At 49.6% G+C, this 12,736-nt stretch overlaps 2 protein-coding genes across 3 annotated transcripts; one reads left to right on the top strand and one right to left on the bottom strand.

The window, feature by feature from the left end:
• The first annotated feature begins 128 nt into the window (after nt 1-128).
• Nucleotides 129-1,847, top strand: TXNDC17 (thioredoxin domain containing 17). The gene is made up of 4 exons (XM_062216949.1): nt 129-343; nt 673-754; nt 1,072-1,147; nt 1,669-1,847. Exons 1-4 carry the CDS (start codon nt 199-201, stop codon nt 1,735-1,737), a joined length of 372 nt encoding a protein of 123 aa, XP_062072933.1. The 5' UTR covers nt 129-198; the 3' UTR covers nt 1,738-1,847.
• A 146-nt stretch (nt 1,848-1,993) lies between these two features.
• On the bottom strand, nt 1,994-9,383 carry MED31 (mediator complex subunit 31). 2 transcript variants are annotated; one of them, XM_062216948.1, is made up of 5 exons: nt 9,274-9,383; nt 8,188-8,265; nt 7,872-7,968; nt 3,175-3,408; nt 1,994-2,213 (listed from the first exon to the last, which is right to left on the bottom strand). In XM_062216948.1, exons 1-4 carry the CDS (start codon nt 9,299-9,301, stop codon nt 3,216-3,218), a joined length of 396 nt encoding a protein of 131 aa, XP_062072932.1. In that variant the 5' UTR covers nt 9,302-9,383; the 3' UTR covers nt 1,994-2,213; nt 3,175-3,215. The 2 variants fall into 2 exon arrangements, with proteins under 2 accessions (XP_062072932.1, XP_062072931.1); XM_062216947.1 differs by lacking the exon at nt 1,994-2,213 and having other exon boundaries at nt 3,044-3,408; nt 9,274-9,382.
• Between the last annotated feature and the right edge of the window lie 3,353 nt (nt 9,384-12,736).

The raw sequence follows: 12,736 nt of genomic DNA, 5'->3' as shown, positions 1-12,736 counted from the left end.
CTGAGAAACGAGAAAAGGAGGGCGGTGCGGGGAGTTATGGCCTTCGGAGGCCCCCGTAGCACGTCAGAGCGACGCCGGCTTCCGCATGCCCCGCCCGCCCCGCCCACCCGGAAGCGGTGTCGCCCCGCCCCACGTGGGTCCCGCCCCGCGGCCGCGGGACCAGAGCACTTGGGCGACGTCCGGCCGAGCGCTAACCTGATGGCTGGCTACGAGGAGGTGCGCGTTTCTGGCTTCGAGGAGTTCAACCAGGCTGTGGAGGAGCACAAGGACAAAACCATTTTCGCCTACTTCTCCGGTTCTAAGGACGACGAAGGGAAAAGCTGGTGCCCTGACTGCGTGAAGGGTGAGGCCGGGACGGGACCCCGGGGCCGCCGGAGGGCAGGGATCATAGAGGAATCCCGGTCCTGGAGGCCCGCGAGGCGTGCACACCCTACACAGATGGCCTGGGGCCCCAGTTCCCTTGAGATCGCTTTTCCCCTGCCCCCAGGGTCTCCCCGCTCCGGGCGAGGGGCGGGCGAGGGGCGGTCGGTACTGGGACTCGCCGTGCGCTGACCTCCTCGGTCGCCTGACCACCGTCGGGTTGAAGTCCGAGTACTTCCCAAGCTGGGGGCGGGGGCGGGGACGGGGTGTGGAGCTGGGGGTCATCCTGTCCTTTGCATTCTTTTCAAAAAGCTGAGCCGGTCGTTCAGGAGGCGCTGAAGCATGCCACGAAGGGATGCGTGTTCATCTACTGCCAAGTGGGGGACAGATCTTCGTAAGTGGCGGCCTGTGCCGCGCCCCCAGACCCGCACCCGCACCCGCCCCCGGCCACGTGACTGACAGGGCACTTGAGCGCATCTGGCCTGGCGCAAGTTCAGAGCCTCACTCTTCCCACGGAGTGTGTCTTCGCCATACCTCCGCGAAAGCACACTTTCCCTCTGCTGCGTGCACAGGGCACTAGATAAATTGTGGGCCTCAGGGTGTTTTATTACATGTTTACGAGAACAAGGATTATGGACAGACTGAAGTGTAGAACCCATCAACTGTTAACCTAAGTGGAATTTCTCGTGTCACTTTTTCTTTTTGGAATAGTTGGAAAGATCCAAATAATGACTTCAGAAAAAAGCTGAAAGTAACGGCAGTGCCTACACTACTTAAATACGGAACGGTGAGTGCACCTCTAATGGGGCGGGCTGTCACTCAGCTCTTTATCCTGTCCTGCCGCATTTGAAAAAGATCTTGACATCTCATCTCAAAACGCCACATCGTTTATGGAGTGCAGTACAAACATACAACATGGCTGTGCATCCCCCGAGAAACGACTTAATGCCAAGTATTTACTAGGCCTTTTTCATGGTTTTAACTCCTTGACTCATAATTCTTGAAACACCTGCACCAGTGGTTTCCTGTTTAATCCACAACTCCAGTTTAAAGCAAAGGGCATCTCCTCTAGTTCAGTCATGCCCCAAAGGAGTCTAAATTAAAGGTCTGGGAGGAAGCGCAGGGCATTCAGCTTGCCTGTTTTACTCCCCGGGAGCCAGGTATTTTAATGACTCATCATCAGGAAAATGTCCTGTTTCATGAACCTTGTTAGAACTCGTTAGTTTCTGTGTTCTGAGATCCCTGTCATTCAGGGCAGATCTCCACTCCTAGTGACACTTTCTAACAAAGGTTTGACTTCTCTTACAGCCTCAGAAGCTGGTAGAATCTGAGTGTCTCCAGGCCAACCTCGTGGAGATGTTGTTGTCTGAAGATTAATATTTGATGATGGCAGTTGTGTCTTGATCTCCTGATTTGCTGTAGTATGAAAAAAAAATGCATGTTTGCTTTGGATTCATTGTTAGCAGTAAACAAATATTAAAAAATCAGTGTACGTCTTAATCAGTGCTATTAAATACTCATGAACTTTTTGTTTGCTTGTAACATGAAAATCTTTAAAGATTTAACTGAGGGGCCAGCGCCGTGGCTCACTGGGTTAATCCTCCACCTGTGGTGCCAGCATCACATATGGGCACTGGTTCTGTCCTGGTTGCTCCTCTTCCAGTCCAGCTCTCTGCTGTGGCCCGGGAGGGCAGCAGAGGATGGCCCAAGTGCTTGGGCCCTGCACCCGCGTGGGAGACCAGGAGAAGCTCCTGGCTCCTGGCTTTGGATCGGCACAGCACCGACCGTAGCAGCCATTTGGGGAGTGAACCAACGGAAGGAAGACCTTTCTCTCTCTCTCTCTCTCTCTGACTCTGTCAAATAAAAAAAAAAAAAAAAAAAAAAAACTTATTTCAGTTAAGTCTTTTTTTTTTTTTATCTGGAGTGACAATGATAGGAACATATTATTAGCAGAGTGTAGTAAACAGTTCCAAGCTCTACTGAAGGGGCACAGATCTTTGTACCTTAGATCCCCTGAGCGCAAAGCAGCTGCTCCCCCCAAACCTCCTCCTCTGGCTGTGGAATGTCGACCGTAAGCAGACCAGGGCCTTGTCCGTCTGCCTGCCGCAGGCAGCGTTGTTCTTGGGCTCTGAAGCCGGGCAGTACCTGTCTGAACCTGTTTCTTCCTTTAGAAGCAAGGATGAAATGAGAACGCAGGGAAGCACTTCACACAGTGCCCAACTTGTGGTACCTGCCAAGTAACTGTTAGCTTTCCCAAAGGAGCGCAAGTATGAGTAGTTCCCGTTCCTTGTCGCTGCTGTAGTTGAAGGTCAAGAGTCCACTCTAGTTAACCGAACTTCTCCCTGCCCGTTCTGGGTCACCGATAGACCACTGATTCTTAAAGCTGCCTTGCAAAGCAGGTGCTGGTACGGTATCTGCTCTGCTGCAGGACCCAAGAATCTTCGCGCACTCCCGCTCCGTTACTTAAGGAGGTCCCTGATCCCAGTCCTCTCCTTGAGACAGACAGGTTCCAGCAGAGGGACTCGCCAAGGTACCACTCTGTGTCCCGAACAGTCAGGACATTTGGCCCTACCCCGCTCCATGCCCCACTACTTCCTTAAGCTGTTCTAAAGCACCTAATTCTCCCATCTGAATTCAGCTGATTACATCAAATGCTAATAAAAACATACTCAGGAAACCAATGTAGAAGAATCTGGTTTAACAGAAATACTCTGTTACAGTAAAAAGTTAGTTGGGTTAGAAAGCACACTGAAGGTGCTAGGTGTGTCCACAGTGAAGGAGGCAGGGAAGTCTGTTCTCACTGTACAAACATACATTATATACATGTCCTCTGAGCCTGGTCCACTTCCAGCTCCTCATTTTCCTGACGTATTATTCTGCTGTTGCTGCTCTGCCAAGGCTTGCTGAAGGCGCATCCGCTTCCGGGAATAGTGCTGCCAGTGCAGGATCTGCTGCTCGTCGATAAATTTCGCACACTGCGCGTTCACGAGCTCCTTCCGGAAGTGTTCGTACTGAAGCAGTTCGAGCATGTGTAAACACTGAGGGTACCTGGGTTTAAGTTCATACGTTAATGAGCCACATGGTTGAAGTCAATACCAACTTACAGTTCAGTTACTCAACACGACTGTGTAGCCTATGAGTTCTAGTAACATAACTTAAAAATAACCTGTGTTTTGATAGCGTAGGATTCTCCACTAGTCATCAAGAGTCAATATTACGTAAAATTGTCCAAACTGAGAACATTTAAGTTTAGTAAGATTAAATAACTTGCCCAAGACCACACAACACAGGGACAGTAAGCTGAGTCAGAATTTGGGGACAAATCGTGCTGTTCTAGCACATGTTTGGTAATTTGTGTTTAATTGGCAGCTGTTTATTGGTTTTCCATCAACAGTGATCAAAAGATAGCTTTTTATTTAAAAGTGAGTCAGGCAAAAAGAACTATACACAGATACGGTACTCAAGTTTTCCTGGGACCTAGCAATTCTGAGGTTAGTTTATATATACTCCAAGCATATATACCATGGTTAATGAGAACCGAATTTGTAGCTATCAGAAGAGGAGTTACAGATAAGGAAAGGGAGCAGGTTAGAATAAACCCTGTGTTTTTACTTCAAACCTGCACTCGTGGCTCTTAATATATACAGATACAGAAACACACGTGCCTGTGTGTACCAAAGGCACAGCACACAGACACGGGTCCCAGAAGCAATGACATGGGAGAAATGGCGGAGCCCATGGCTGGGACAGGGCAAGGGCAAGCCACGCCTGGAGATCATGGAGAGCCAGGAAGAAAGGAGGCGGTCAACACCGATGAGGCTATGGCAAAGTACCCTGTTACCTTGGGAGTGCTCTCAGTGGCCAAATTGGGATAATTATAGAGCAATAAAATACACTATTTTAATCCACAGAATTAAAAAAACCCAGGAGTCTATACTGATATAATGTTTAAATGAATGGATGGAGTAAAGGGGAATGTCCTTCCTTAGAGTAGTTCCAGTTAGTAAACAAAGGTAGAATGATGGAGTTAGAAAATTATCACAGTAAAAATCCTTTCCAACAAGTTTCTTCAACAGATGCTAAAATTAGTAGGCCAGAGTTTATTTAACAAGATATTGACATAGTCTCAAGGTATTTCCCCATAAGATACTGAACACACAAGAAAAAATAGTAACTCTGCGTGGAGAAACCTGGAAGGCACCACCTCAACCAATCAAAAGTGGCACCAGCAGTGGTGGCACAACCATGTCATGCGACTCCTGATATGCCCAGGATAGAGTGTCACTTCTGTGTCACGGCCATGAAAAATCAGCAACATAAAGAGCGAGGAACTCAGGTTACAGAAGACTAAGACGACTTGACGGCAAAATGCAGCACGTGAGCCCAGTGTGGACACTGCACTGCACACAGGCCCCCGAGGGACAACTGGTCAGACCTGAATGACAATGTTCTGATTCCGACCACCGTACTGCGGCTATGTACAACACCTGGATGAAGAATACACAGGAATTCTCTTTGTTCTCCCAGCTATTTTGTTAAGCGAAATTATTTCAGGTTGATGTAAAATTGAAATAATTCAATTGGGTAGGGAGTATGCAGAGCCAGAATTGCACACGTGACATACACATGAGTGAGGTCTCCAGATGAGATTCTGACTCGGTATGTTTGGAGCAAAGCCTGAGCTCCTGAATGAAACTCGCTGGTGTGAAGACATGAAATAGGGCCTGGTAACATGCTGCCCCTCCAAGATACTGAAGGTCTGCGGACTACACTCCACACACACACTGCTGTAACCACTGGGAGCAGCTCCATTCACAGCCGCCCTGGCTAATTCCTTTTCATGGCAACAAGGCAGTTAAAATGATCTGGGGGGCCAGTGCTGTGGCATAGCGGGTAAAGCTGCCAGCTGCAGTGCCAACATCCCATATGGGTGCCGGTTCAAGTCCCGCCCGCTCCACTTCTGATCCAGCTCTCTGCTATGGCTTGGGAAAGCAGTGGAAGATGGCCCAGGTCTTTGGGCCCCTGCACCCACGTGGGAGACCCAGAAGAAGCTCCTGGCTCCTGGCTTCGGCTCAGCGCAGCTCCGGCTGTTGCACCCATCTGGGGAGTGAACCAGCGCATGGAAGACCTCTCTCTCTTTCTGCCTCTCCTTCTCTCTCTGTGTAACTCTTTCAAATAAATAAATAAATCTTTAAAAAAAAAAAAAGATCTGGGCCTTGAACAGGTACTTAACCTCTCTAAGGTTCAGTTTCTCACTGTAAAATAAATGAAAGTGATGACCAAGAGAATGGCCTCAGGTAGCACTGAGTCTACAACTGGAACTTGGACACGCAATGAGCGTCTGCTGTATGAAACAGAAAACAGTGTTCACAGTACAGACGACAGGATAGACTGTGAATATTCTGACAGGCTACAAGTCAATATGAGGAAACAGAAGCGGCACAAAAGTTCTGCATCAATTTAAAAAATGTAAGATATGACAAGAGAAGTCAGCATCACTGATGAAAAGACCGGAAGGATTTTAGTTGGCAGAAAGCACCCAGCATGCCACAGTGTAATGCCCTACCCCACCCTGAAAAGTGATGTCACCCTAAGTTCAGTTAATAGAAGTGCCACGTCCACGTGGGAGAAGTGCCCTGCCCACTGCTGAAGACCCGTGTTTAGCGGATGGCTCAACTGCGTTACCACACAATTGCCGATATCCTCAGTGCATTCACAAGATGTCTGGAAGCCATGGCACTCGAGAAACGGGTCAAGAAAACTACACCTGAGTGACACACGACAGCTGCCTGTCCTCGCTGAGGGAGGCCCGCCAAGCAATGGAAAGTGCCTACGAGAGCCAGCTGCTTCCAGCTCCTGCAAGAGCCTGAGTGGGGAGGCTAAAGACCTGGAACCCCAGATCTGATGTTTAAGAGTAGCTGGGAATCTGGGTTCTTCTCTACACTGGAGTGCCGAGGCTCCAGTCTCACTCTACTCCCAATTCCAGCGTCCTGTTAACACGCGCCCTAGAGACAACAGGGGATGGTTCAAGCACCGGAGTCCCTTTCACCCACACGGGAGACCTGGACATGGGGGTTCCAGGCTTCCGACTTCAACGCAGCCCAGCTTGGGCCGTTGTGAGCATCTGGGCAGCGAACTGGTGGATGGGAGTGCTAATAAAATGTTATTTAACAAAGAAAAGTGACTTGGATAGAGAGCAAGTTCATAACATTTTTCTCTCAAACCTTTGTCTAAGCAAAGGTTTATTTATTTTTTTTGGTCTGGATGAAGATGCCTGCTCCCCATATAGAAGTGCCTGGGTTCAAGTCCCCACTATGCCCTGATTCCAGCATTCTACTAATGCACACCCTGGCAGGCAGCAGACGATGGCTCAAGTATTTGAGCCCCTGCCACCATATGAGAGATGCAAGCTGAATTCCTGATTCCCAGCTTCTGGCCTGGCACAGCCATGGCTACTGTGGGTATTTGGGGAGTGAACCAGCAGATGGGCGACTTCTTTCTCTCCCTCTGTCTGCCTTCCAAATAACATAATTTTTAAAAAAATTTGAAAAGCTTCACCACTGCTTTCCAACCACCTGGCTAATACAAAGCAAAGTAGTAAGTGCAGCCTTCCGCATTGAAAGGGAATAGGTTTCTGGTCATAATATGCTCCTTGCAAATTTAATTGGCCTTCAAGTCAAAGTGTCTCTGGAACAACTTGAATGGCAAACACACACACCCATAGTTCAAAAAGTTTGTGGAAAAACCTGAATTAAAAGCTTATTTGGATATAAAAAGCTTGTAGTCTATACTTGGTTTTTTTATATTACATATCTTTTCAAGAACTTCTGGAAATCCCTTACACATGGACTCCAAAAGTTGTTTGCACCAATACAAACTCGTCTTTTGGACCCATTTTCCAATTACTTTTTGAAGGACTGGCATGTGTACGGAAACAGTTGTGAGTGTGCGGTGTTTTTTAGTTACTGAATGCGAAGCATTTGGTCACAAAGATGGCTGCTATAAGACACAGTGACATCCTCCAGAAAACCCTACATGCATCTTCCTCACACGTACTTCTGTGTGATCTTTTATTCTCAGTCAATGGCTATGTCGCTGCATTTGAGGACCAGAAACCCAGAGAAATGGGGAGACTGGTAAGAGAGGAGGTCAAGAAGACTGGGCCAGATTCGGCCGGGCCGCAGACTTCATCTGTCAGGGAGGGCCACCCAGGTCTAAGTAACATACAGCATTTTCTGAGTTACAGTTCCCAGGGACCAAGTCGGCTTCTGGGTAGAGAATCGTGTTGCTTTATTGGGTTTGTGTGAGGTAGTGAGGAGGAAGGAAAGAGCAGAACAGAGTCAACAGTGAGTGATTTTTGCAGGAATCCAAGCTAGAGGTAGGCAGTGACAACCGAACGAGCATTTCAACACACATTTTTATCAGTGTGAAACTAAGAAGTATTTACGTATCCACGTTTTGGGTTTTAGTAAAACATACATACACCGAGGATTACAAAAAATTAAACTTACTTTAGATACTTGGCATATTCTGGTTCTTTCCAGTACAGCAAGTACTTAAGATAATTAACAAAAGCTTTGTCTTTGAAGTAACCTCTTTGGGCAAGAACTGAAAGGCATAAAAAAAAAAAAAAAAAAAAAAAAAAAAACACCTAGGTCAGATGGATGCTTGGACTACCACCAGCACACAAGTCCTAGTTTGCTCAGTTACAGCTACAGAATTGCTTTAAGTGCAATTCCATTCAATTGAGAATATATAAAAGTAGATACTATTAGGAACTGCAACTCTTGTTAATAGCTATTCAATTTAATTAGGTGAACAACTTACAATTAAGGTAATTTGGGTTGGCTAAACACTGCACAAATTCCAACTCTAACTGAAACCGAAGTCGATTTCCAGCATCATCTAGGAGAGAAGACAGCAAAAATCATGCAAAATAAAGGTGACTAAATACAACATTGATGTGTCGAAAGGAAACAGCAGCGAGGAACCCCGAGTTAACACTGAGCCAGAAGGCATAATTCCTTAGGAACCTAAGAAAAGGGGAACGCTGATTAAGGCCGTGAGAATCTCCTCTAACGTTGAAGAGAAGTCATCAGAGACAAGGGGAACACAGTTGGGCAGGAGACCTCCCTCGGGTGGGTCACTGGAGCCATCTCAGCAGTGAGTGATAGGGTGGGGGTGACAGTCTGCCGCCCTGTACTTTATTAATACACTGTAACTACTGTGGATGGCGGTGAGGAGCTCCGAGTGCGAGCTAGGAGACTGCGGAGCGTGGGAAGACCCCGAGTGGCAGCATCAGCGACAGGATAACGCAAGTCGGTCCAGGGCGCCCCAAACTCATGCAAGCTCCCGCGGAAGCAGACCCACGTGCTGTCTCGTGACACGACTGTCATTTTTAGCCCATTTATGCTCCTGGTGGTCTTCCTACTTTTGACTGGCTCGGTATTACGGTTCGTGGCGACATCAGCCGAGACTATAGACTGTATCAAATGTATGCCTTGGCAACAACAAATGAAAAGCAGGGGAGGGAAGGCGAGTGGGGGGAGGAGGAGGGAGGGAAGTATGGGTCTCCTGGAACTGTACCTATGCAATATGTTCTCTTTATACTAGTTTGTTTTTTTTTTTTTTAAGAAAAGATACCAGTGCTGTCCCTCAGTCCCACCCACGCTGGGACGAAGGTGGGGTCGCTCAGTGAACAGCAAGCGGGGAGAAAACATGTGCGAAGCCACCAAACTCTGAAAAAGGCAAAGCTGCCGCACCTTCCCAGATGCTCCAACAGCTCTCTCGCCTCCCGGGTCCCACTCCAAGCCCCTTCCCTTAGGCCTGAAGGGGGCCCGGGCAGGCAGGAGAAGGGGTCCGGGCGGAGGACTGCTCTACCCGCGGAGCCGCCCGGCTCAGAGCGCGACTCACCTGTCTCCATGGCGACGGCGGCGGCCATAACTAGGAAAGACGCGAACTCCTCACCGGCTCGGCAGAGACTCTGCCCAGTCTGGCTGGGGAAGTTCCGGAAGCCTCGGCCGCCCGCTTCCGGCCCCGGGGCACTGTGGGATACGGGGGCGGGCCCAGCCGCGCTGGGAGGACAGCGGTCCCGCCCATCGCTGCTGGCTCCGCCCCCTCGGGCTCCCGAGCCGGGCGCTGCGGCCCGGGGAGCGCCGTGTTTGGAGGTGTTTCACGTCAGCGTGTAGTGGCATTGCCGCCTAGGCGGCAGCTCGCTGCTGTGACGTCATTTCTCAACATGTGACGTAGCGCAGAGGTGTGCTGAGCGGTCCCCTCAACACCTATAGAATGGCCTCGGCCCTTGGGGGAAAGCCGTCCTCACCCCAGTGTGGACACCTCGCCTTCCAGGAAGCGGCTCCCTCGTGCCCTCCCGCGTCAAAGGAGGCGAGGCTGCCTCCTGTGTCCAGCCGGGTGCCCCAGTGGCCTTTGGCTTCCTGGAGGCAGCCCGCGCGTCGGTGTGAGAAACAGCCCAGCCGCGGTTCCTGGGTTCCTGCACGAGCCGCGCCCTGGGCCTCCCCACGCGGGACAAAGCCCGCACGCGAGGCTGACGGGCAAAGAGGCAGAGAGTGGTGGTACAGAGGGATGGACAGGGAAGGCCTTGCTGGTTAGGCCACAGTGGAGCTGAGACCTGTGTGGTCACCGCAGGGGTCTCAGCGGGGTGCGCCCTAGGCTGGAGGAAGAGAAGTGCGAAGGGTGCGTGAGAGCAAGCTTGGAACGTCCCCGAGAGAAGACGGGAGAGCTTGGAGCTTCGTGTGTGAGAGGCAGAGAGGGGACGGAAACAGGCAGGGCCAGTTCCTAGAGGGCCTTTGAGTCACCACGGGAGCTCAGGTTCTAGTCTAACAGGAACATGGTGCATGGTTATCGGTGCAGGACTGACATGATGCAATCGCATTTTTAAAATACCTTCTGGCTTCCGTGTGGGCTCTCATCCTGGGAGGGGTGTGGGGGGAGAAGGATTTTGTCCCCCAGGGGATACTTGGCAATGTTTAGAGACGTTTGTGTTAGGCACAAGGAGTGCTGCTGGCAAGTCGTGGGTAGAGGCCAGGGATCCCAGCACCAACACCACAGAGTCACCGGACCCAACATGTCAGTGGTGCCCAGTTGGAGACGTGCTGCAGCCGGGAGAGGAGAGGCCCGGGAGAGGCTCCAGAGGAGGGTGGGAGGCCGTGCCCTCCCCTGGACGGTGGGGCAGGAGCTGGTGGGGGAGCCTTGCAGTCAGTGATTTACCCCAGCAGGCCAAGGACAGCCGGATTGTGTGGGCGCTCCTGGGAGTAGAACACCTGCCATTTCCAGTCCATCCTTGGGCTCCTACATGTAAAGGCAGGGCAGTGAACCAGGCCATCCCCTGGAATAGGGGCTCAGGCCAAGAGAAGTCATAAACCCCCAGAGGCTACCGCAAAACTGCTGCTGCAGCCCAGTCCTTAGACTTGGGAGTTGCAGTCTGTGGTGAGCTCACTGATTCTTTTTAATGTTACAAACTGTATGCATTATGTACAAATAAAGTAACAAGAGTTACTTTAACAGGGTTCCTTATTAAGGTTTTTATTATAAAAATGATACGTACTTAATGTCACAAATGAAGTCAAAGATATGTAAAGACAAATCAACAATTATAATTATTATCACTCCTTTCCATTCCAATCCTCTAGAAATAGCTGATGTAAGTGACTTAAGTCCTTCCAGGCCACTCTCCGTTCTTCATTTTTTAAAAAAATTTTTTTACTTATTTATTTGAAAGGCAGAGTTACAGAGAGGCAGAGAGAGAGAGAGTGCGCACGCACGAGAGCTCTTCAATCAGTTGGTTCACTCCCCAAATGGCTGCAATGGCTGGAGCTGTGCTGATCCAAAGCCAGGAGCCAGGAGCTTCTTCTAGGTCTCCCATGTGGTTGCAGGAGCCCAAGAACTTGGGCCATCTTCTACTGCTTTCCCAAGCCATAGCAGAGAGCTGAATGGGAAGTGGAGCAGCCAGGACTCGAACCAGCGTCGACATGGGATGCTGGCACTGCAGGCAGTGACTTTACCCGCTATGCCACAGCGCCAGCCCCCACCCCCCAACTTCTTAATAGTACCTGGAAGACTGGTTCTAACACTACTCTGAAAAAGCCAAACACCTAGTTTCTGGATGATTCTTTCCCTAGGAAGGAGACGGAATCCTGGTAGCTTCTTTTTCTTTTCCCTGTTTCATAAGAGGTATGTTGCATAGATTTCTTCCTCCCAATTTCATTTATTCATTTTTCAAAGCTGAAAGCCAGGGAGATATGCACAGAACAAGAAGGTGTCAAAAAGGCAAGAGCCATGAAGAAAAGTGATGTGACGATATTTGTCATGCATGCTGCTTTTGCACATCAGATTCCACAGCTCTAAAATTACGCTGTACGTTAAAGAAGCCCTGTTTGTCATAGTTATCAATTACCTGCTGCATCAGTTTGTGTCACCTGTACTCTGCGGCATCTGTCTCACATTGTGCTCTCTTGGAAGCCCCAAAGGGACATGGTGCTGTTGTTTCTGTGATGTGTTATGTAACACTTTTAAAAAGTACAGTTAGGGGGGCAGCACTGTGGCGCAGCAGGTTAAGCTGCCGCCTGCCACACCAGCCCAATTCCAGTCCCAGCGGCTCCACTTCCAATCCAGCTCCCTGCTAATGCGCCTGGGAAAGCAGTGGAAGATGGTTCGAGTACTTGTGCCCCTGCATCCATGTGGGAAACCCAGAAGAAGCTGCTGGCCCAGCCCTGGCCATTGTGGCCATTTGAGGAATGAAGCAGTGGATAGAAAATCTCTCTCTCTCTCTCTCTCTCTCAGTAACTCTGCCTTTCAAATAAATCATATATATAGTTGGAGCCAGTACTGTGGCACAGCAGGTTAAGCTGCCTCTTGCAACACAGGCACCCCATATTGGACTGCTGGTCAGCACTTCCAATCCAGCTCCCTGCTAACATGCCTGGGAAGGCAGTGGAAGGTGGCTCAAGTTATTGGGCCCTTGCCACCCACAGAGGAGACCAGGATGGAGTTCCAAGCTCCTAGATTCAGCCTAGCCCAGACCTCATTGTTGGGGCCATTTGGGGAATGAACCAGTAGACAGAAGATCTGTTTCTCTCTTTGTCTCTCCTCTCTCTGTGTCACTCTGCCTCTCAAATAATTTTTTAAATTTATATTTAAAATATTTATTAAAATTTAAACAATTTATTAAATCCTATGGATAATTGGTGTTTGAGAAACAGAGATAGCTCCAGTTCCCTAGTTCAAGCCCATATGTCCGCAATGGCCCAGGCTGGGCCAGGCCAAAGTGCGAAGCCAGAAACTCAGTCCAGGTCTCATGTGAGTGGAAAGTGTCCAGGGACTGGAGCCATCACCTGCTGCCTCCCAGGGCGCACATTAA

This window comes from Lepus europaeus, chromosome 18, assembly GCF_033115175.1.
Source record: "Lepus europaeus isolate LE1 chromosome 18, mLepTim1.pri, whole genome shotgun sequence".
Lineage (NCBI taxonomy): Eukaryota > Metazoa > Chordata > Mammalia > Lagomorpha > Leporidae > Lepus > Lepus europaeus.
The sequence above is the reverse complement of the archived record's forward strand: the minus strand, read 5'-3'. Positions and strand labels throughout refer to the sequence as shown.